Source organism: Colletotrichum paranaense (genome assembly GCF_030867605.1).
Source record: "Colletotrichum paranaense strain IMI 384185 chromosome Unknown Scaffold_16.1, whole genome shotgun sequence".
Taxonomy (NCBI): Eukaryota; Fungi; Ascomycota; class Sordariomycetes; order Glomerellales; family Glomerellaceae; genus Colletotrichum; species Colletotrichum paranaense.
This window is the reverse complement of record NW_026848974.1, coordinates 602,252-626,601: the sequence shown is the minus strand read 5'-3', so window position 1 is coordinate 626,601 and position 24,350 is coordinate 602,252. Positions and strand designations below refer to the sequence as shown.

Here is a 24,350-nt window from a genome sequence, read left to right as displayed (position 1 = left end):
CTGAGTCAACTGACGGTCGGTGGTGCATCCGATACGCGCCACACCATGTGTACAGCGTAGACAGCGTCGATAGCTGGGCGTGTTATAAGCCCCAAGGCATGAACGGTTGGTAGAGGCTGAGGTGAGGTGGCATCGGCAGAGCACGGCACTGTTGGAATTTGCTAGTGAAAGCCCTCGATTGGGTTGGCGGGAGGCCTTGAAAAGCCATGCGCGGCATGCTTTGTTTGAGTTTTCTGGGGATCGATTTGCCGAATGTTGTTCGACTAGACCAGACCAGACCAGACCAGACCAGAAATAAGATCTCCGTAGAGACGAAAGACTGCGGTATCCGTAGAACGAGAGGGTTGAATCGAGGCCAACTTTCAGATCGGGGTCGTTAGGTGGTCCAAGATTGGGTCACGCGGTTGGGGTTGAGTAGAGGCGGCGGCCGGCGCGCAGCGGCCACGGCGGCAAGAGAGCACATCACAGGGACCTAGCTGGATAGCTCGAATGATAGGCTCGACGCGTGAAGAGCATGAAAAACGGAGGCAGGGGAGTGCGAGGGGCTCGCAGTGATCTTTCCCAATTCAGCCGTCGAACTTTACCTTATGTCATGTCTGACACGGGACATGGGTGACGGGCAACTGCAGAGAAGATGTGACTCCTTCCATGCCTTCCTCACCAGCTTACCTTGGTTGCGTTATTATCAACACGGAAAGTCTTCGTACTCAACCTGGAAGGTACGGAGTATTCATCCTCAACCTGCCTTGGGCAACGCCACCGCCCACTATATGCCAACTTGGCAGGAACAGGATGGACAATTGTGGAAGGAGAGCTGAGCAGTCCAAGAAACGAAGAGTCATGGAAAGAGAGAGAGAGAGAGAGAGGGAAAAGCCACCATGACAAGATGTTGGAAGGCAAATTGGACGGCATGGTGCCCATCAAACCAGGGGCAATTCGTGCTGTGCCCCCTTCGCGTGATGAAAGGCATTGATGAATGAGGGACTGCAGAAGCACATTTCAAGCCAACCGAGATATTGCATCTGGGTGATACTCCGTAAAGGTGCCCAGGAATGTTTTCAGCACACTTGTCGACACGGGTTGTGCGCATTGTGAGTGGTGAAATATTTAGCGGGACGCCGTGGACTGTGGACAGGTGCTGAACAACACCGGGAGAAAGATCCACTGAATACCCTCGTTGAGGCCTGTCTGCGGCCTTGACTGGTCTCTCTGCTGGTGGGGTTACTCGATGGGCATCCAGGATTTGGTCCGCCACGGAAGATGCAGCACCTTAACTGGAGCGAGGTGAGCAGCCACGCAGTACGGAGTACCTGAGCAGTCTGGAGGTGGATTTCCCGGCCACACGACAGCAGCCCGGCCAGGTCGAGAGTCCCCCGGCCGCCGATGTGGGTCTGTTAACAACGCCCCATCTTTTCTTCCCACGTTCACGCCCCCCTTTCACAACAGTGGTTACGAAGTACACCCCTCCCCCCTCTTTCAGGCTTTCCTCCTCCTCCTCTTCCTCCATCTCCTGCGTCCGTCCCTCTGCTTATTGCACCAAGCGCTCCTCCTCTTCCAATTCCCCTCTCCTTTTGGTGCTTCTTTTTTTTTTTTTTTTTTTTTTTTTTCCCCTTCCCAGTCCCTGGTCGGCGGCCATCAAATCCACACCCTACCCCACCAGACTTCACCCTCCCTCCTAGCGTCCCTCGAATCCAACAACACAATGGAAGGCCATGAAAACCCTCCTCTCCTCTTGCTGTGCCTGTGCCTCTCTTCCATCCTGGGCCTGGTCCATCAATCCCTCAATTCCATTCTCACGCTAACCTCCACACCCCTGCCATGAAGACTGTCGCCTCCCCAATAGGGCATGCAGACGACGATGCATCGCCTCACGCGAAGCTCGCTGAGTTCCGTCCCACCGTCGCCGCCAGAGAGGGTCGTCGGGATTTTTCCTACAAGGACGCCCATCATCGTCACCTAGTCTATGTCCCTAATTGGCCCCTGTCCACGCCCAACTATACTGTACGAAGTAGCCTGCCCATGTCAGTCCCAGAGTTGGCCGACCCATCACACGCAAAATACCCGTTCCCGAGTCCTGCCTGGTCCGTGGAGTCGTGGTACCCCAGCATCTCTGGCCTGGACCCCGGGACCAGCGCCGCGACTGGTTGAACCTGATGGTACGGAGTACACTACGAAGTACACACCACAGCGGCCGAGTGAAGGAGAGAGACAGACAGACAGACACCACACACCCGCACGCCTCTGCAGAAAGTTGAGCGGACACTACCCAGTAGCCCACGCATCGATGTACATAATGATGTCCCACCCTCCTTCTTTTCGCTCGAGGGTCCTCTTGATCGGTTCTGGGCTCCTTCGTCGTTGCTTCTGCTCACGTCTCTCCTTGATACCCCGAGTTGCTGTTGCTACGCTACCATCAACCGGCATCGCCCTGACCTGTCCTCCAATTACGGACCATGACGGTAGCGATATAGCCAGAGACGTCTCTGTCCCATGCTGCAAAATCTCGCCGACAACTTAGACGCCGCTCGCCCTACCTAGTTCGCCGGAACATATACGAATATCTGGGAATACGGTTCAAGTAAAGACAAAACTTGAACTTCAGCGGGACTGAGGACGTTACTTGGGGAAATTGTTCGAACTACACGCCATTTAGAGGGCATTCGACACCGAAAACAGCCGTCAGGACTACGATCATCACTGCTACGATATATCACTACGCTTGAGCACCATTGCTATACTGCGATACTCGTACACGCATTGTCCAAAGTAGTATTGGCCACTAGAACAGGACCATCATCAAGCGGCTGCCCAACTCGACAACGAACGGAAATTTGAACGGCCGTACATATTTCAGTCGCCCGTCAGCTATAATTCGACCATGGCCAACGAATCTCTTGCAAGGGGAGGCTGCCCCATCCCATTCTACTCTGCGAGCTTGTTTCCAATCGACGAAGGGTGTAAGTTTGATGAGCTACAGCATGACGGGTCAAGTTGTTGACCTTTCATAGTTATCGAAGGCCGGCTATGCCAAAACTTGACCGCGACCTTACAGTGTTGCTTGCCCTGCCCGCTTACGGACTGGGTCTACCCGGATTACTTCAACACTCTGACGACGGCAGCCAACTGGGTCTGCGTCGCTAGCGCAGCATGCTGTCTCTTCCTCCTGATATCATGGGCTTTTCTGCCTGTTGATAAAACCTACAGACATTACCTCAGCATTTGCTTGACAATAGCTGTGTTCATCATGAACGTAAGTAGCCCGCCCTTCGAATAGGGACGAGGGAGACTGACTTCCCCTTCAGCTTGGCTTCGTCGTGCCACTTGCTGATCAACCGGAGCAATGCTACAACGACATCACACCGCACAGCATGAAGTCTAGCAAAGTCTGTGGTGCCTCTGGGGCCTTTCTCTTGCTCGGAGGCTGGGCCGGTGTCATGTGGGTCTTCTTGCGATCGTTGTCCCTGCATCTCCAGATTTGTTGGCAAGTTGTCGTGGGCCGCAACTTTATGATTTTTGCCCAAGCTACGGGCTGGGGTATTCCGCTTGTTGGCATCGTCGTTGCCCTCGTCTTCAGTGGCGTGTCGTTCCGATTCGGCGCTACTTGTCACATCAACCACAAGAACAGTCTTGCCGATTTCTGGATACCTCTGCTGGTATTCGCCGGTCTCACGGTCATCATCCAATTCGCCACTTTCGGATATTGTATCAAGGTCTATCTTGCTTCCCTAGCGGATAACAGTGCGTCGACAGAAGGGTCGAGCTTGCCCACATACAGCAATAGCATCCAGACCATGAGCCCCCGTCAAGCATACCGCCGAGTGCGACGTGTCATTTCTCTCCAATGGCGAGGTATTGCTATTGTTCTCATCATCATTGCCGACGTCATCTTCTTCTCTGTCGTCTTCGTGTTCCAGGACAACACGGTCCAGGCAGTACATGACGACGAGAGCATAGCCCAGGCTTGGATTCTCTGTCTTGTCAGCACCAAAGGTGACAGAACGAAGTGTTTGGACAAGGCTAAGAACATGGTTGTCAACGAGGCAACTATTACGGCGGTCCTCATCCTTCTGGCGGTAAGTGACGCGCCCCTATGCCCTGTACACTTTCTCGGGTGACTGACTTGATCCAGATGAATGGTATCTGGCTGCTCTTCCTACTGGGTCGCTGGGCCATGGTCCTTGGCTGGGTGGACCTTTTCACCTCCTGCCTAGGCAGAAACAAAAAGGAATTCGTATCGGTGGATGCCAGATACGATGTCAAGAAAGACACACGTGCGTACGAGATGCTGTCCAGAGACTCGAGCGCTGTTGTAACACCAATCTCTCCAGTCAAATCCCCTATCGTAAGTCCCAACAGCGAACGACGAAGAACGCCGGATTACTTTGGGCAGACCGCTCGCTATCAGCCGCCGATGCGGTCGTTCTCGAGTCCTCGACCGCCGCAAACACCTCCCACCTGGGACGCGCGAGCAACTTACGCTCGGCCCGAATCACGATCCCGAGGGGACGGCTTCGATGACATGAACCCACTTGGGATGAACCGTATATAATGAGACGAAGCGGCTGGTCATGACGGAACGAGAAGAAGAGAACAAAAAAAAATAAAAACGGAGAGAACAATGCGTCTGAAATCGGACGAAACCATATTTAAAGCGCCTGCTTTTAAGCGCGCAACAATACCCGACAACATGAAAGGGGCGGCACGATTCGGCCGAAGTTGGATCTTTGCCCGCGCTGATCCGCGCTGACGATGAACACTGATCAGTGTCGCAAGAAGATTTGAGAAAGATGATGTAATGTGGAGGAACCACCGGCCTCATCGGCCATGTCAATATGTCAGAAAAAATCAATGTAATATCAGCGTCGGCGTCTCGGTCTCGTTTATGCCGCGAAGGAATGCGAAGAGTACGTTGCCCCCACAATTTAAAGACCCGAAGGAAAGGACTGTGGGAAGGTCGGCGGCGGGAGCCTCTCTCTTATTGATGGATGGGGGCCATGGGCCTCGGCGCTTCAGTATCGGGGCGGGAGAGGGAACGGGATCGGCGGAACGAATCACGATTGACGGACATGTAGGAGCAGTTGAGAGTCCGAAAAATAGAAGAGTCACGCGACAATTTAATGCGAGATGGCCTTATCAAGTACCGGATTGTGCATGTCCTGAGTTTCCTAACGGCCCAATGGGTGGAAACATGAGGAAACTACCGAACAAGGATGGTGGTGGTGGTGGTGTTGCTGTGGGTGGGATTATGGGATAAGCCCGCCCGGAAGATGCGGAATGGTCGGGGTTTTCACGAGTGATGCGAGGAGCAGCAGCGGAGGGGGGCCAAACAAATCTCAGCAATCGCATTGGAGCGAGCCATTGATCAAGTGCCATGTCATCCAATTCCATTGCATCCCAATGCCTTCCGCTCCGGCTTCTTCGGAGGGACCCAGGTCTTGACTTCTGCTAGGCTTATGTGATGTAAGCGGGAAGTGCAGATTGACTGTTCGGGCAGTGGACGGACTTTTTCACTCATCTGCCCATTCTTCTGATTATAAGTAGGTTGGGCTTCCAAAAGGAAGGAATTTTCACGTACGAATGTAGCCCCTTTTTTCTTGATCTTGTAACCAAAAAAAAAAAAAAAAAAAGTCTCGTCATTTATACTGAGGGACTCTGACCGAGACGTATGCATGACTTCTGACGACGAGGCATCAACGACGACGAACTGTTGATCCTAGCTTACACGACAAGGACACTCATCCACCAAGTTATCGTTTCAGATACTGAACCGACTGGGTTTCTGAATTCACTTGATCCAAGCCACCACGAACTACGAAACAGAAGAAAAACGTTTCAGTCAGCTTCAGAACTGTCGACCATCAACGACTGAGGACGGTACTGAGGTTTTGGCCTGGAAGTTGGGTGGAATCGAGTAACATACCGAAAGCGAAAACAACGGACGGCAGCGGAACCTGGCCGAGAAGGGGGAAAAAAAGAAGGGAAGGGAAATCAGACAGAGAGTAAGAAACCTATCAATACCGCCAAGACGGAAACGGCCTGACGTCTACAAGGGCTGTGCGCGTATTCGGTGTGAGCGTTTCACCGGACGACATCAAAACGAGACGAAAAGGGAACATCTCGAAGGAACGAAAAGAGCAGTCCGAACATTGAAGCGTTGCGTTCCCGAGCACGTGGTCGAAACGTTCTTATACCCTGCTCAGGCTAAAGTCTCTCAAGGAGATCAAAAAGTAAGGAACACCTCGTTACAGGGAGAAAGGAAAAGCAAAAGCAGAACACAGGCAGGTTCAAGGTGTGTGAGGTCATCTTGCCCGTTTGTTAGGTTATCGGCATCGTCGGGACAAGCTCTGCAGTCTGCAACCCCCGTCCGTCGTCCGTCGGATTTGAGGCTTTGTCCTTGCAGCAGGGCTGGCGCTGGAAAGGGACTAGTTTGGCCCGGCTTGACACCACCACCTCCCGCACAAGCCCACCGCTTCCCGATCCCGCCAAGGGGAGCCTCTCAGCGGACTCACCTCTCAGCTCTCAAGGTGGTGACACCGGACTCCACTGATTGGACCACAAGTCCCACAACCCAACCTTATCGCTTATCTTATCGGAATATTAGTGATGCCGTTCTCCGAGATCTTCAAGCTGAACCCCGGCACGCCAGCCAGGGTTTGGCGCTGGAGCGCGGGACGTCCCCAACCTGGGACGCCGATTGATGACATCGAGCAACCGAGCACTCCGCCAGCTAGAGGTGGTGTCTACCTCCCGAGCATAGACAATTCTGCGACAACAGAAGATCATGGAGCCTCCACCGGCCTCTTCTTCCGCAAGATCTCAACCTCACCCCAGCCTTCTGCACCAACAGCAACAACACATTCGAGATTAAGAAAGAGAACCTGCCACCTTGGCTTCGTCAGATTCTCGTCCTTTAGAATGTTTCTCATACTGTCCCTCGTCTTCCTCGGCGGCTACGTCCACTACTTGTGGAGAGCAGAGGCTGCTCTCGGTGTCCCCTGGGTGCCCGACCCGGAGGCCCAGCTATTCCAGCAGCGGCCCCTACTACCTCCGGCCCAGGAGACCAGCATCGACACGTACTCGCTGCCGCTGCACACAAAGGGCCGGGACATTGTTGACGAGGAGGGACGTCGCTTCAAGCTCCTGTCCGTCAATTGGTACGGCGCCAGCGACGAGCTCAACATCCCCGGCGGTCTCGACGTCCAGCACCGCGATGTCATTGCGCAGACCATTCGCGGCCTGGGCTTCAACAGCGTCCGCCTGCCCTACAGCGACGAGATGGTCATCACCGACCCCCCGATCCCGGCCGAGCTGGTCGCCGCCAACCCGGACCTGATTGGTCTCAAGGCCCTCGACATATTCGAGGCTTGCGTGACAGCGCTGACGGACGCGGGCATCGCCGTCATCGTCAACAACCACATCACGCACTCGACCTGGTGCTGCGGCGCCGACCCCTGCGACGCCCACTGGGCCAACGACCACCTCGGCCCGCTGTGCCGCATCAAGCAGACCGAAGAAGACTGGATCCAGCACTGGGAGAAGATTATGCTCCGCCTTGTCGACAACCCGGGCGTCATCGGCGTCGACCTGCGGAACGAGGTGCGCGGCGTGTGGGGCACAATGACCTGGGACAAGTGGGCCACGGCGGCCGAGAAGGCCGGCAACAGGCTGCTGGAGATGAACAAGGACTGGCTCGTCATCGTCGGCGGCACCGAGTCCGGCAACGACCTCACCGGCGTCGCGAAGCGGCCCGTTGTGCTCGACGTGCCCGACCGCGTCGTCTACTCGGCCCACGTGTACGCCTGGTCCGGCTGGGGTAGCCTCGAGGGCCGGTACTCGAAGCGGGCGTACGCCTCCTTTGTGAAGGCCATGCGGCACAACTGGGCCTACCTCGTCGAGGGCGACGTCGCGCCCGTGTGGGTGGGCGAGTTTGGTGCGCCGCACCAGCCCAGCATCGGCGACGCCAATTACTGGAACAACCTGCTGCGTTACCTCAAGGTCATTGACGCCGATTTCGGGTACTGGGCCGTTAACCCGCGCAAGCCAAAGGATAACGTCAAGGAGACATATGCACTCGTCGAGGACGACTGGGTCACGCCCGTGCTGGATTACCGGATGAAGGACATGGTTGAGATTATGAGGGCGTAGTGCGCTCCGCAGTTTTGGCTGGATCGTGAACAGGTGTGCCTTCTAGAGTCGCGAATTGAGGAGCTCTTGGCGACGATGTGTATTTGATGACACGAGAGATGGAAAATGTTCCCCCCCCTTTTTTACCACTCCCCCTTAATGGCGTTTTATGGAATGGTTCTTACTATAGGCACTTTGGGTTTTTTTTACTCTGGGAGTGCCAGCTTCGGATACCCGGCTTTGGTCAGGCACGAGCTAGACGGTCACTGACGATTATGTCATAAAAACTGGCGAACATAGCCATACGTTGGGATTAGGATGACAGTTTTGATATAAGCAATTGGATTCATGAATGGCTACGCAGTCAACGAATAAGGAGTCCCTTGGATGAATTCTCAGTCCCTTCCTCGTCCCGTGTGAGGCATCCGCCATAGGTGACGCGAAGCATTGTTACTAAGGTATGAACTGATTCATCTGCGCTGATTATGCTAGTCAACGTGGTAGGACAAGATGAAGAGGTCAGCGAATGGTCTCCAGTGGCTGTGGTGATGGAAAATTGGTCGGATGGCATGTCCGTGGCCTTGATGCTTAATCCGTCTTTTTGCCTGAAGGTACGACCACTACTCGTGACCAGAGACTTCTTTCAATACCGTCCTATAAGTCCTGTTGATAAAGGCTCACGGATGAGGTAGGTACTGCTGCCCTCGTATAAGGTATACACTGGAATGTTTTCTCCCCGCAAAACGTGCTCGCTGAAACAATCGACCCCTCCTCTCCAGACAAGCAATCCAGCAAGGTGATCCCAACACCCTCTGTGAAAGCTCCTGTTATCGATAAAGCAATGGAATGGAAAACGCAGGTGCCACCCGCCCGACTTTCCATCAGGTCCCATCATCAGGCCATCACCTTATCGATAACCGCAAATTAAAGTGGAGCAACACCCCTCAGTGGGTGTGCCGCTGCGCGCGTGAGTTGGAGGTGGGAGGTCCCGGAGGGTGGTGGTGTGTGTGGGTTGACGACAAACGGCGGCCAGAGGGAAGCTGCGGATGAGCTGCGGCGGGGGGGAATGAGGAGAGGCCATTCTCCAGACCTCACCTTCCACCAACCCAACTTTCTTCGCGCAGCCATACACACACTTTCAAACCGTCGCAAAAGGCAGTGTGTTTCTTTTTCCGTCGGAAACAGGCAAAGCCTCGAGATTCTATACTTTGCCAAATCCACAACAAAGGGGAGGGCGGCTCGTATGTTGCGCGCGAGGCGAAAGGGAGAGAAAGACTCCAAGGTGCGGTAGATGGCGGGCCAACAGGGTCAGTATCATGATCGCGGCTTCCGCGAGGCTGTGTTGGGGAAGTGTCAGGTCCAGACCTGTGTCGATCGGGTACGTACGACGCAACTTTGCTTCCTCAGCAACTCTGCTTTTGTTTTCTTTGGGGCAACGCGAGAGGCCTCTGCAGCTTTTCCTAGTATCGACTTGCATGCTGACTCTACTTTCTTAGTTTGGCGACGGAGCTACCGAAATAATCCGGCAACGCGAGCGCGACCACGTCAACGGCATCGAGAATGACACCCTTGTGCAGGGCGTCCCGTCTGACCAGATTGTAACGGGTGTCGAGGATGAGGATGCGGGCAGCTCACAATCAATGTCCTTGGAGAGGAAGATACCGAAGACGCCGTACTTTAGGAACAACCTGACAGCTCTGTCGCAGAGATACAATGTTGGATCTCCCCTTCCCGCTTCGTCGGATGCCGTGAGGGACGACCACTTGGCTAACGGGACTCCTCTCCTAGCTCTACTTCGCTGCGTACGAAAACCGAATCTTCGTCTATCGCCCCAAGGGCGTCCCGAAACAGGCACTCCCTCGGGAGCCGAACCTCATTCTGGCCACAAAGCCTGACAAGATCGCGCGACATATTGGAGGCACGCTGAATTTGCGCTTCTCCCATCAGATCAACCACATCGCCGTCGGGTTTCTCGGGAGAGAGGAAATCCTCGTTTCGGTCTACGACGATGGGTCGGTGTTCGCGTACTACGTCCGGAAGATTGCAAAGTATATCGAGTGCATAGCGTCCGGTTGTCGAGAACCCAATCCGGTGCCGACGTACTTCTTGCGCGAGAACGTGGGTATTTCGGCATGGGGCATCGCGATTCATCAAAAGTCGCGACTCATCGCCATTAGCTCCAACAAGCGGGAAGTCACCGTCTTCGCCTTTGGGCTCTCCCGCTTGCCCGAGGATATGGATTGTCATGCGAGACACTTGGATCACTGCGAAAGATCGGTTCTCAAGAGGAAACGAAATTGGAGGATTTGCATACCCCTGGGTGAAGGGGGTCACAACATCCCCAATCTCTCTCTCTGGGACGACCATCATGGGTACGCTGAGAAAGTTGTTGCGAACGATATCTACGGGACGACCTGGATCTTGGACATATGGAAGGCCGGAACGGCGCCGTTCAAGATATCGCACAGAGCTAACGTCCAAGGGCAATGGGCGTTCCGTAATCCAATGTAGGCCATTGTCGGACACTTGAATATCACCTCTGCTAATCCAATTTCAGGGGCTGGGGCGTCATTGTCCTTCCGTACGAGAGTTTCCTGCCCGCACGATCTGTGACAGACCTCCTGGGCATGGAAGAGTCGGACATCATGAACGCTAAAAACTCCCACGCTGGGCGATGGATTGAGACCCAACGGGGCCTCTCTCGCATTCGCGATCACCCTGCGGAGCCGATTGCTCAACGCATGCCGGAACCTGAAGCGTTCGGCCACCACCACGGAGCGGCATGGTTTCAGCATCAACAGCCAGCTTTCCTAGCTGCTATACTAAATAACCAGCAGTTTCTCGGACTTCCGGCGCCTCCACCGCCGCCGCCTCCTCCCCCTCCTCCGGCACCAGTCGACAATGATAATAATGTAGACGGCGGTGCTGTACCTCTCGCGAATGCTATTGTCCCTCCTGGAGCCCCAGCGACACAAAATGCGGTCCTGTTCACCCCGGATCACGAAGACGATGACGACGACGGGTGGAGCGAAGAGGGAGAAGAAATTCCGGTCGCAGCATGGGACGATATGTCTTCTTCTGCTTTTGATAGCGAAGATGATGACGTGGGTGGGCCCAACGGAGAGGATGCGAATGAGATCGTCTTCATCGAGGAGGCGCTTTCTGCAACGGAAGAGAATGTTGGGTCTGGCGAAGGCATGACGCAGATTGCGCCGCCTGAGATGCTTTCTAGCTTCTTCAAAAACACGCCGAACTACGACATGAGCGAATTCCAATCTTCCTGGCTAGACATGGTCTATACGCCTCACGATGGCAAAACGTACGTTGCCCCAACGACAGTCATTGGACGCCTCCAGTATCTTCGTCGACCCCTGGTAAAGAATCGAAACACAAAGGAGCAGGACAGGAGCGCCCTCGAAGAATTGGGCAACCGGTGCTGCATCTTGCGAACCTACGAAGAGGACATTGAGATGCGCAGTATCAACCCAGACGACGGTGCGGCGGTCTTCTGCAAGGACCCGATCAGCTGGATGTACCCCCCTCACCCCTTACTGCAGCATTCCGAGCGGCTCAATATGATTCTTCACATCCCGGAGCTGTCGCTCGTGGTGATCGGATCCGCCATGGGTCGTGCTATATTGCTGACCCCGACACGCTCGCGTTACCACATCCCGGGGAACGGGTATAAGCTGAAGCAAGGGTTCCGGATTGACCGTGTTCTGCCGACGCTCTCGGACGAAAAGGCAGGACGTCGGCCGCCTCGGGGACTCTATGGCATCGCTGCTGGTCCGATTCAGGAGGGCGGCGCGACGGGGTGTCTATTGCGTGCTGATGATGCAGCTATGCCGTCGCCTGCGTCGAGACGGTACAGGCTTATGCTCCATTATCGGGATCATAGTATTTTGAGTTACGAGATCAGTCGCGATGACAAGAATGAGCACGTCCTCATCTTTTGAGACGCCGATTTCTTTGCAGAAGGGCAATGGTGAGGAGCCAAATCGAGGTATGAAGAGAGAGGTCGAGGGCAATGATTCATCAAATACGCTGGAGGCTATGGGGGAAGGGAGTTATGCATTTTCTTCATGGACATGATGATGGCGTTTTCTTGAGGCATTTCAAAGGTCTTTTTTTTCCTGATACCCGGCCTAGTGAACTCCCCCTCTCTCTTCGTGGTTGCTTGGTCGTGGAAGAGGGAGAGGTCTTAGCAAAAAGATAGCTAGGCCTTTTGAAGAATAGGATAGCCATTAACCTTGAAACGTGTGTAACGTTTGTAACGTGTGTAACGTTTGTAACGTGTGTAACGTTTGTAACGTGTGTAATATTTTCATACTTAGGGAAGACCGATGTTCTTCTTGAAAGTGGCTGCTATGGAGAGGGGACGAAAGGGGCCCTGGGGTGATGACCACACTGCTTGAATTTCGAAGGGGTATGGAGGTTATCTTGCAAGGCCTCTCTCTCTCGCGGATTCTCTTGTCAAATCCGATGTGGCGTCTTGCTTTAGTTATGGATTACTTGATATCTGGTCTTGATGGTAAGTGTTCCACCATGCAGCCTGGCACTGATGCTTGAGGTTAAGTTCCTCCGTGGATGATCCCACCCGTTTTGAAGAGATCTTGTTAGCCTTTTCTGTTGGCAGAGTGGATCCTATATCAATGGTTCAGCGTGAGGTTTCTCCTCCTGTTGACCATGTTTGTATGTGAAAATCAACCGGGTTGTGTGTATCATGTCCTGTCTGGGAGTTTTCGTCCCCCTTGTTTGTGGTATTTTGACCCTTTTTCTGGCTCGAAGTAGGCTATGGGAGAATGGGTCCGGAAGCTGAAGTGTAAGGTGATGGTGGCTGGTGTACTGATTAATGGTACGATGGAGTCGCATCATTTTGCGAAGCTCATGGAATGTGGATGAATATACAAATCTGCTTTGCCATCTCTATTTTGCTACGAAAGGGCGGCTTTTGTGGTTTAGATTCGAGGGGGAATCTGATGTGCTTCTCTCCGGCGTGGAGACCTTCGGTGGGAACTATGAGTAGCACGTTGTGTGTGATACACATTACACGGTGATTAACGTGCGATGGAGCGAGGAGGTACGGGCTCGAAGATCTACGCCTTGGTGAGCTCGTCTAATTCAAGAAGCAATCTTCTGGAATCCAGGAAGTCACAGCCATCGAGACCCGGTCGTATGTTACTCGCCGTGAGTGTCTTCGAGTCAACAAAAAGACAATGAGCCCAACCCCTCAATCAATGTATAAAGCATATTCTTCCCGAGGATGAGTAGAAGCACCATCAGCCTTGATATCGTCCATCATCATCGAGATGAACAGACGATATTCTGGGCAGCCCGTTTCGCGTACAAGTGGACCAAGCTATAGCCACGATAAAGCACAGATGTGCGGTCAGGGAACAATCAACCGAGTACATATCATGTATCATGGCTAGGAAGGAGATTCGCTCCGTAGTCTGACATCGCTGCTGACATGGATTGTATTCAAGTCCGTATATGCGACGGTTGCAAGGTAGTCAAGCCTGAATTTGACCCATTGGCTAACATACTATCTTGTAGATAGCAGCAGCATATTCCGGATGAGACCAAGATGCTCGCCACAATTACTTTGGATAGATAAGCCGAGCAAGTCCACCCGATCCTGCTGTCTGCCTGGGTCGGCTCGCCCCTGCAGTTCACTAACGAACTTATATCAGCCTGACTGAAGACTCTGGTCATTGCCGAATACCTTACCGAGGCGAAAAACATTATAGGTCAAATGAGGGAGGCGCTTTACACAGACACTGTTTCTTCTCACTCTGAGAATGATATGACACGTCTTTCCGACTCTCGTACCGACATCAACTTGCTCCAACCTGTAGAAACGCACTCATTCGGCCGACATAGAGCGTAGCTGTACACATACACGGACCAATTCTTATTGTCAGGCTTTCCAAACAGAGGGAAAATTATATAGAAGATACCGGAAACTTTCGTATACGGTGAAGTCACAGAAGCTTCGAGCGATGGTCAGAGATGCCACAAAGTTGAGAACTGTCAAGCAATACCTGGCAGGCTTTCCATATAGATCTTGTTCATCCTCGATGATAATACATACAGCAAATGCAGAACAGTCTCTGGCTCTGTATTCTTAGAGTAGTTGCGCATTCATCTAGACGTCTCGAAATCCTGGAACGTCCTCCACTCCCTTATTTCAAAAAAGAAAAGAAAAAAAAGAAGTAGGAAAAGGCATACTGAGGCAGTCCGGAATGAAACCGAGTCACTCTTACACATCGATCCGGAACTTTGACGTGTACGATGTCCCAAGACAGTCATCGATGACTTTGATACGACTCGCTTCCCTTGCCATTCTCGGGGGTCAGTGACTGTAAAGTTTCCCGAGAGATATAGAGGACTCTGGCTTAAAACTAGTCCATTTGATACCAAAGCTCCCACACAGATAGCTGACTCCTGGCTAGTTTTCAGCATGGAAGGCTTTGATCAAGATGTGAGTTACTCAAAACATGCCATGATACAGGTGTACCGCAGGAAAGGACCATCATTCGGTCCAGTCCCTTGAAAAAACCTCCCTCTCTCATCATCAGACTTTCCAAAGACCTCGTTGCGAATCACGACTTGCAGCCTTTGTATGTAATCCTGAAAGTAATGAGCCTTGCTAGCCATCAGACGTGGTGTCACCTGGATCAACGTCTGTTATGACAAGCCCGAATCCGTAGAGAGATGAGCTTGGCCAACGCTTAAACGTAGTCGTTACCCCCGTTAAATAGCCCGCAGCATACAGTATGAATGATCGCGGATAACCCTTGAGTGGACGCTCTGATAAAAGTAGCATCAAGTGACTCGCTGCGTCGCCCGTTATGCTCTTATCCATCGGCATCATGTTCCGTAGGCTTGAACAAGACGTCTAGAGCATCGATAACGACAAGGTCAAACTCGGTTGACACGTAGTATCACAAAAGCAGGATCATTGGAACGGGGAAAACTTGAGAGTATCTGCACTCCCCGCCAGAAATTTTCAAGGGTGCAGACTGCTGATGAGATATGAGCCATGTGTGAAGCCAAATTGAGCAGATAGCTGCCCCAAATATAGATAGGCTACCGCGGATGTTTCATTTTTGCCAAATCCGCCTGGGTTGTTTGGCAACGAGACATAGAACACAGCCCGTTGACCTAGACGAATCTTATGGCCGTAAAATGTTTGTTCGTCAAACCCCCCATGTTGTGAAGCAGGTCTGATGTAGCACTCACGCACTGCGTCTGAAGCGATCAAAATGCAGGACGATGTCGACTCAATCGTGACAAGGGAACGGAGCCAACTCCTTGCACCCCGGATACATGTGTAATTTCGTTAGCTGTATAGTTTGAAGCTTCTCCCGATAGCACCAAAGGAAGCCTCTCTTCTAAGTCTTGATACTCCCATGATACGGTGGAAGCCTCATCACATTCCAGATCGATTCAACTCCATACGATACCACATACGATCGTCCAAAGCCACGTAGTCACTTGCTCTCTTCAAAAGCAAGCCATCAATCTGCAACGCCGACTCGACTTGCCTGAACCTCATATCCGTAGAATCCTTCTAGAAGGAGAAGAACAAATAGGGGATGACCGAGAAGGAATGGAAGGCCCACGGCCTTCGGCCGGCCTTCGGCCGGCCCGAGCGGACCCACTTTGACTGCCGGTAAGGAGCGAACGCCCCCGAAGTGGATCCCTCTTCCGCTAGCGAAGAAGGAAAATGACATTTTGCTCTGACAAAACGACCGGGGTTCCGATTGGCTCATCTGGGCGCTGATAAGGCTAAGGTTTAGCGCAGGTCGACTGGCGCCGGGAACAGGGAATCTCTTCTCTTGGACGACCGGCGTCGCTAGGATGGGAGGAGGGAGAGGCGCACCACACACATTGGACGTCATCTTTTTTATTATCGGTTGCCCCCCAACTTCTGGGCCGTGATGCCCACATGTTGGGTGGTTTCAAGTAGGCGGACGTCGTCCCGGACTGGGCAATAGTTGGGTTCTTCTCGAACACGATCATCGCTGCGCACTTAGTATAGAGGCCCCCATCTCAGGAGCTCGAAGCCGGCAGTAAGTAGCAGAAGATTTTGGGGGACCAAAGCTGGGGTGCAGCAGTATCGGAGGGGATAGCGCGCGATAGGGCATGATGCTCCAGAGCGATGACATATGCTCATGCAGCGATTTGATGCAGATAATCGCGAAGCGTTCGACTGGTCGCGCAGGAGCTTATCAGGTTCGATGCGTGAGGCGGACGTCACCGAGATGCGAAATCTCCAGTCTACCTAGCTCATCGTTCGGTTTAATGCGCAACGTGTCTAGAGAATGTCATTGTTTGAGGCGCTTATCCGGTGCAATGAGCGTCTTTCTGATGGTCATGTCAGTAGCTTGATTTGGAGGCACGCCTCCTTGCTGATCTTGAGCACCGCCCAGGTTTTCCCACCTCTAACAAATACAGGCGTGGCGACCGAGGATGGTTAGTGGGGTCATGGTCATCGTTTCGGTAAGTCTTCGAATCGATCTCAGCCCATGATGCTACTCGTCTCAAACGTGAGAAATAGAACGGCAGTTCAAAACCGGTGGTTATAGCGTGAGAGCCGGAAGATAATGACATCCTGCGCCTGAACTTCCAATACTCGATAGCCGTCGTCCAAATATTCAAGACTGAAAGGGCGTTGATAATGTTAGGGATTGGTTGAATATATTCAAAAGCAACCGTATTTGTGCCTGTTAGAGATGCAGCCAAACAGATAGCGTTGATTGGATCTCCCGGAGCGCCCCAGCCTGGGATCGACCACGGTGGAGGAAGCCAAGTTTGAAGGCCCCTCTACGTTCTCCGATTCCCTTGAGTGCTGGAGTCTGGATGCGATGCCCCTCGTGAATTTTGCTCTCAAGTGTTAGCAAACGGCTGCCAGGCTGAAGACTAATGGATATCAACCCCCACAACGAGAGGCGCGTCTCCGAATGAGCGATGGGTCCAGCAAGCCGATTTCTTCCTTGACATGTGCCGAAAACGGAGCTGCAAGAGCCAGAACCCTCGACGAGCAAGGGTAAAGAGCGGAATCGAATTTTTCGAGAAAAGAAATTTGGTCAGTCTTTCGAGTCGTCAAGCGGCCGACCTGCTCCAGAAGTCATCTTGGTGTTGCAACGCAACTTGACCGAGAGCATTCAAATCATGCCACAACAATGTTGGAGCTAGTAGAAAAGTCGCGGTAGCCTCGCTCGGTTGAAATGACGGTACGCGCCACACCAAAGGTTATCTCTGGCTCCGGCAGATTAGGCTGTCAGTTGGCGTCAACATGGATGAAGAGTCTTGTCAGGAACGCATGGCCGATCTCGCCGGCCGTCCGCCTCTCAGCGTCTTGACTGAAGCTGATGCGCAGATGGGCATGAGGGATCATGTCCTCATGGTAGGTGGGTGGGTTGGCTTTAGTCATTGGCCGTGAGGTCGGCAGCAGGCATCGCGTGCGCTATGTGAGACAAATCGAAGTGTATTAGTCGAGAGTACCGCGATAGGACTGTGCTCGAGCAAGGGCAGTGACCGAATTCCTGGGAGCAAACCCCGTCAGCAAATGCCAATGCTGAAAAGCAAAGTCAAGCCTTACGATAAGGTCGAGACATCCTCTGACCTGATCAATAGCTGAAATTTGGGGGTTTGGGGGTGGAGGACGCGACGGGAATTGTCGTGAAGAGGATTACCCCATTGGGGCAATTCCACTGAAGAAGAAAGGGAGCGAGGGATTTGGGGGTATCCCAGGCCGACACCCCCGAGTCCCACCATCGTGAGGTCTTGTCCCGCCTGCATCGGTGGAGGGTGTCCAGGTGGGTCGAGTGATTGCCGGACTGCTGGGCCGTGAAGATGCAGGGGGGGGGGGGATGACAAGCGTGGATTCTGGAAAAAGAGAGTGAATGAGTGAGAGTATTTGCAAACTTGTGATGGGATTGGCTGACTAAACAGCCACAGTGAGCTCTGAGTGGACCAAAGGCATTTCTTTGATTCAGCCCAATTACTGTCCACCACTGACAGGTCCCGCTTGGGCTGCGCCTATCGCATGCCTTATCTGTGGTTCTGTCAAGCGTATCTGGGAGACTGGTCGTCTGTTCGGGTCGATGTTTCTTTTGGTTCATGATTGATTCAATGATGACAGCCAAGGACCGAGGATGATTGGAATTTGGGGGGAGACACGGAGGCAGCCAAGCGTGACTGTTGAAGCTGTCTCGATAGTTTCGATGGCTTGGCTTGGCAAGTTGTATTTTGGTTGCTGTATGTTCGGCAGGAGTGGCAGTGTCGCAGCCGGTGAGGTATTTGTCCTGTCGGGACAGATATCGGCCGGGTGGAGGGTTGACCTGATCACTGTTCATTGAGCCTGAACTTAGACCATTGATCTTGGTAGACAGAGATGCCATGGGTGCATAGGGTGAAAGATCAGGCCAGCGCTGATATGGCATTTTAGCATCAGAAATTGGTTGATGCGAATGGGAGGAGACGAGGATCATGGACAAGCTTGTGCCCCAAAGTCTCACACAAACACGCGTACTGGCACAGGTATTACTCCGTAGACCTCCACATAGACGGCGAGAGTGCGCCGAAGCAAGAGCTTAATCACCCCAGGCCTATTGCCTTTGATTCCACTACCATGGGCTGTCGTCTTAGAAGAGTTGAAGCCTGCCTATCCGTACACCTGCATCATCATCGTCGTCTCTAGGTGGTCAAGGTAGACAGGTGTGCCTGCTTCAGCTCCTTCGATTCAGAGTTTGGTGTGTACTGCGTAGAGACAGTACAGAGTACCAGAGTACGTACTTTATCAGGACTAATGCGAATGACAATAACAGTGACATGGTGGCCGGCCGAGGAAGGCGTGGGGCGCGATAGGTGCAAGGACATTCCGCGGTACGTACCGATGCAGGTTCTACTTGTGGCAGGGGAGGGGCGTCTCTAGGCCAGGATTTCCCCCGAACGGCCGGGTCTGGCTTGCACTTGCCATGCTTTGCCTTCTTTGCTTTGGGGCCCACGGGCATTGAGTTCGGGATAGAACGCTCAGTCAGGTTCAGTCTTTTCCCGCCTTCTTCCTTCTCTGTCTCTACTATCCATAGTCCCTACCTAGACTCTAGCAGAGGAGAAGCACCCACTTTATTCCCTCTAACGTACTGCGTCCGCCGCACCATGCTTGTCCACTCACATGTTCATCATTTGCCCAACATGGCCCGTGTCGTGTCTCTTATCTACCCGCACCAAAACTCACTTACACTTTCCTGTCTGTCAAATCACCCACTGATTAACCCGTTGCCCAATGTCAAATGTCTACCTACGGAGCAATGCCCTCCAGTGCCTCCCCATCCGCTCCCACAACGCCTCCTCCGTATGCGGATTGCCCACACTAGCTCCGCTGGCCCAGGCAATTACACCCCCAGACACGGCCAGGGATCACCGCAGTATTCCATGCTCCCTCTGCCGCAACCACGTCCTTCTTGAAGCCACCCCTTCTCTCTTCTGTCCTATCTGTCTGGTATTTTTATATATGATCCTACCTGTCCCTCCCATCTCATTCCTGTCCGCCTGTTCGTTCCTCTTCACCCAGGCAATTCGTCTCATCTTGAATCCGACCTACCCTGGCCGTCGACAATCTCGTCCCAGCTCTGTCCACATTCGAGACAGCTTGCTCTTGAGAAAAAAATAATAATACTCTCTCGTCCCCTCTCCTGACTCTTCTACGCCATCCAATCCTCTGGTGAACACCTCGCCCCAACCTCGATATCGCACACCAATCGCCCATCATGTCTTACACGCATACTGGAGCTCCTACGGAGTTCAATGGCACCAATGCCGATTACGGTGGTGATTCCAGTACGTCGACAACTTCCCACAACATTTGGGGCTCGCCTCGACCGACTTTGATGCTAATCCGTGAATAGCCACCACGAACCTGAACCAATGGTACCAATCCGGTGACCAGTCTTACATTCTCGTCTCGGCCGCCATGGTTCTGCTCATGATTCCCGGCATCGCCTTTCTCTACTCCGGTCTCGCCCGCAGAAAGTCGGCCCTCTCCCAATTGTGGGTGGTTATGATGAGCTTTTCAGTCATTGTCTTCCAGTGGTACTTCTGGGGTTACTCTCTGGCCTTCAGCGAAACTGCTACCAACGGCTTCATTGGTGATCTTCGACACTTTGGCCTCATGAAGGTTCTCGCTACTCCCTCCCAAGGCTCGCCTCTCGTTCCCGCCCTTCTCTACTCCTTCTACCAGATGATGTTCTGCGCCGTTACTGCCGCCCTCACTGCTGGTGCCACCGCCGAGCGCGGCCGAGTCATTCCCTGCATGGTCTTCATCTTCTTCTGGGCCACCCTCGTCTACGCCCCCGTCGCCTGCTGGGCTTGGAACGCTAACGGCTGGGCCTTCAAGTACGGTGTTCTCGACTACGCCGGAGGCGGCCCCGTCGAGATTGGTTCCGGCATGTCGGCTCTCGCCTACTCCTGGGTTCTCGGCCGTCGCAACGAGAGAATGATGCTCAACTTCCGTCCCCACAACATCTCCCTCATCACTCTCGGCACCATTCTTCTCTGGTTCGGATGGTTGGGTTTCAACGGTGGTTCCGCTTTCGGTGCCAACCTCCGTGCCGCCATGGCTTGCTGGAACTCCTGCTTGACCGCCATGTTCGCCGCCATGACCTGGTGCCTTCTCGATTTCCGTCTGGCCAAGAAGTGGTCTCTTGTTGGCTGGTGCTCCGGCACCATTTCCGGCCTCGTTGCCGCTACCCCTGCCTCCGGAGTCATCACTCCGTGGGCTTCCATCATCCTCGGTGTTGTCGCTGGTGTTGCTTGCAACTTCGGCACCAAGAGTAAGCTATCCCTCCTCGTGCCCGAATGGGATCACTTCTAACACAATTGTCCCTTAGTCAAATTCCTCCTCAAGATTGACGACTCTCTCGATGTCTTCGCCGAGCACGGTATCGGCGGTATTGTCGGTCTCATTTTCAACGCCTTCTTCGCCTCCAGCTCGATTATCGGTCTCGACGGTGTCAACATGGGAGTCTCCGGCGGCTGGGTTGACGGCAACTACAAGCTCATGTACATCCAAATCGCCTACATTGTCGCCTGCTGCGCCTACACTTTCGTCATGTCTGCCATCCTGGCCAAGGCCATCGACATGATTCCTGGCCTGAAGCTCCGCGCTTCCGAGGAGGCCGAGCTCCTGGGTATGGACGACGACCAGCACGGTGAATTCTCTTATGACTACGTCGAGGTTCGCCGTGACTTCCTTGCCTGGACCCCTCACCAGGCCGAGCCCGCCGGAGAGGGAAAGTTCATTCCCCAGCACGGAATTGAGGAGCATCAGCACATGGCCAACAACGGAGCAAGCAGCGGATCAGACGAGCCCAAGCCTGCGACGCCCCAAGGCGAGATCAGGAGCGAGAAGGCTCCTTCTCTGTAAATTGGGGCCCGTGCCACGAGGAAGAGTTGGTCACTTTGGTTTGAATTTTTGGGTGCCGTATGGGCTCCAAAAGCGAGGCGTTATTTACAGGATGGGATTGATCTAAAGCTGTTTTCCCTGTTGGAAGGATATCCCGCAAAATGCGAAGCGAGCAGATACTTTTTTTTATTGTTGTATAATACCCCATGGTATATCCGTAATGAGAAGCCAAATAAAAGCGACTCTGATCTATTCTAAACGCTCAAGCGCATTTCCCTCCGGGTGAAGAACTTTGACAGTGTAATGGGACGAAAGCATCGAGAGAGCGCATAAGGAGGGGGGTATTACAACGAGGATGCATGCGGTGTTACTGAATGTCTCATCCTGCTGTACGACCGGAAATGACAACCAAGAAGATAGAGGCAGAGTGAGTGAACGCAAAAACAGCGCACCACTTCTGTATGTGTACATGCTTGGCAGAGCTGGACAATTGCGGTCAAGTGTCACAAGTTTGTGGAATGTCAGGAAGGTTGTGCAGATGGGGGTGGAGGGTGAGGGGGAAAGGATCGAAACACGGCCATCAGCCTTGGCGCAAGCTCTATTTCTGCTTCTGGCATGTTTGATTCGTTGGCAAATCCGACTACTGTAGTAGACATCAGGTTGTTGCCCGGGTTTTCCTGCTCACTCACACCCAGTCTCACTGGGTACTCATACTCTTACTCTTGTCGAGTCGGCAGTGCGTCTCCCCTCTCGCCCCGACTCTTGTCTCGATGATTGAGTTTTGGGTTTGACTTTTTACACGCGACTCGAGGCACTGAGTTTTCCAGGCGGATAATTGGGCTGCAGTTCCCCGGACGAGCTACGTTATTTGGTGATCGGGTTGCTTTGGTGCTCATCTATTCGTTCCGTTTTGGCTACCACGTCCGGTCGACCACGGTGTGGTTAAGATTGGTTCGGCCAGTTTGGCTCGGAGACCGCGGATCCAATTGGTCCTCCATCTCTCTGCCCAAATTGGAACGTTCATCTCGCGCATCTTATGTCCCCTCTGCCGGCCGTCCCAAACAGCATGCATACGTATTCGTACGCGACTTGGGTCTTTGGGATGATACGCCGAGTGGGATGACGTTCTGCATACAATGCGCCCCGGGACACCGAACAGTATGTCTGTGTCCTCTGCTTGGGGGCATTTTTCAGCTTCGGATAATGACTCTCGTTTCTGCTTTCTAAAATTGACAGACCAAGCGCCGCGGCACAGTACCGATAAGCCGACGTCGGCGCCAGCTCTGATGCTATTGTTCTGGAGAAGGGTGCGACTGTTTCCGAGCGGACGTAGACAACACCGTTACCGTTGGTAATCGAGGCGATTAATCATAAAGACATGTCGAAGAAGAGGGAATGAATGAGTACGTACTGTAGCCTAGTGTAAACGGTCGGGAATTGACGCTTCACGCTGGTCTTCTTTTCGAGGGGGGTGGGATCGTTGGATGGGGCGGCATCGTCAACTTGTCAAGGATCCTCCCATCAACATCGAAGCCCCCTGTCGACGCACCCTTTTCTTCGCCCACGCTACCGACGTCGGGGGGGCTTGTCGCCTTAGTGAGCCCCACCCACGGCCGAATGTCCAAGAGATAAGGAATTGAACGCTGAGTGGGCGGACCGGCGTCGCGACCCCCAAAGATGGTCTGCCCATCTCAGAAGTATGTCCACTTTTTGGGAACGTTCACGCCGTCGGGGCGAGCTAGTGTGATATACCTTAGTCGAGCATGCATCATGGGGGTTTGGCGGCTTGCATTGGACGTCGGTTGATGAAAGGCCGCGCGGGTGAAGGAGAAATTCGGAAGTGAGAAGACTAGGGGGGATCGATATGGATACGAAGGCTGATTGATGCCGCCAGTTCTTTTGGTTCCTTATCTTTGCAATTGAATAGGAGAAGTGTGAGTGAAGAGAGATGGTGGTCATGCGAGCTGAAAGATTGGTAAAGAGGGAAACGTGGGAGGAATATCGGGCAAAGGTAGACGAGACGGAGAGACACTGAGAGAGAAGGGGAGGCCGCAGAGGAGAAGGTGGATGAGGAAGGAGGGCGCCAAGTGGGAAATTGTTAGGCAAGAAAGTGCGGTGCCACGGGGGGGTCAACCTTCAATGTCTTGGCAGGACCCAACGAGCCATACGCACCTGCTACCAGACAAATGAGCAGCATAGTGTATGGGGCAAGAGCAAGAGAGGGAGTCGCGATGTCGAAATATGAAGTCATATTCAAGATGCGGCTCTTCCAGCTGGCTTCAAGCTTTCGCTGCACCCCAAGATCCAGCGGGCGCTCGACGGGACTTTTTTCTCCCTTTCCCCAGATCTCGGGACGCGGTTCGTCCCTCTAGGGACCTAGGTACATGTCTAAAATAAAGATCTCCTAGATAAAGAAAAGAGTTGATCCTTCCCGTTGCGCGATGGCGATGCGGCAAAGGCAGAGGGAAACGCATCAAGGGCCCGGGAGTTTGGATCTTGCGCCCGCAAGAGGTGGGTTTTCGTGGTGGTTTGGCGGGCGTTGCGGGCGCAACGACATGTTGGCGTGCCTTCTGGGTGTGTGGTGTGGTGTGGCAGGTGCAACGGTCTGATTTGCGATAAGATAGGAGCACCTGCAGTTTGCAGATGTGGAAACCTGAATGGCTTACTTAGGTAAGGTAAGGCACCTACCTCTCAGGAAGGTGCCTTGTGAGAGGCAGGTGCCTTGTGAGTGCCTTCCTCACGAAATCTTCCAATGTCGACGTCGATTTAAACAACTACACACCTCCTCGCTCTACCCAGAGGCCCTGTCGCA

At 53.3% G+C, this 24,350-nt stretch overlaps 5 protein-coding genes across 5 annotated transcripts; all 5 read left to right on the top strand.

Moving 5' to 3' along the window:
- Positions 1–1,818: 1,818 nt before the first annotated feature.
- CPAR01_14697 (uncharacterized protein) lies at positions 1,819–2,148 on the top strand (the record flags this gene model as incomplete). Its single annotated transcript, XM_060498947.1, has 1 exon — positions 1,819–2,148. One exon carries the CDS (start codon positions 1,819–1,821, stop codon positions 2,146–2,148), a length of 330 nt encoding a protein of 109 aa, XP_060342410.1.
- Positions 2,149–2,878: 730 nt separating this feature from the next.
- CPAR01_14696 (uncharacterized protein) lies at positions 2,879–4,549 on the top strand (the record flags this gene model as incomplete). The annotated part of the gene is made up of 4 exons (XM_060498946.1): positions 2,879–2,957; positions 3,009–3,250; positions 3,303–4,073; positions 4,130–4,549. The coding sequence occupies 4 exons, from the start codon at positions 2,879–2,881 to the stop codon at positions 4,547–4,549; spliced, it is 1,512 nt and encodes a 503-aa protein (XP_060342409.1).
- Positions 4,550–6,603: 2,054 nt separating this feature from the next.
- CPAR01_14695 (cellulase) lies at positions 6,604–8,145 on the top strand (the record flags this gene model as incomplete). The annotated part of the gene is made up of 1 exon (XM_060498945.1): positions 6,604–8,145. One exon carries the CDS (start codon positions 6,604–6,606, stop codon positions 8,143–8,145), a length of 1,542 nt encoding a protein of 513 aa, XP_060342408.1.
- A 1,295-nt stretch (positions 8,146–9,440) lies between these two features.
- On the top strand, positions 9,441–12,080 carry CPAR01_14694 (uncharacterized protein; the record flags this gene model as incomplete). Its single annotated transcript, XM_060498944.1, has 4 exons — positions 9,441–9,506; positions 9,621–9,872; positions 9,913–10,631; positions 10,682–12,080. The coding sequence occupies 4 exons, from the start codon at positions 9,441–9,443 to the stop codon at positions 12,078–12,080; spliced, it is 2,436 nt and encodes an 811-aa protein (XP_060342407.1).
- Positions 12,081–19,904: 7,824 nt separating this feature from the next.
- On the top strand, positions 19,905–21,559 carry CPAR01_14693 (ammonium transporter; the record flags this gene model as incomplete). Its single annotated transcript, XM_060498943.1, has 3 exons — positions 19,905–19,974; positions 20,043–20,966; positions 21,024–21,559. The coding sequence occupies 3 exons, from the start codon at positions 19,905–19,907 to the stop codon at positions 21,557–21,559; spliced, it is 1,530 nt and encodes a 509-aa protein (XP_060342406.1).
- Between the last annotated feature and the right edge of the window lie 2,791 nt (positions 21,560–24,350).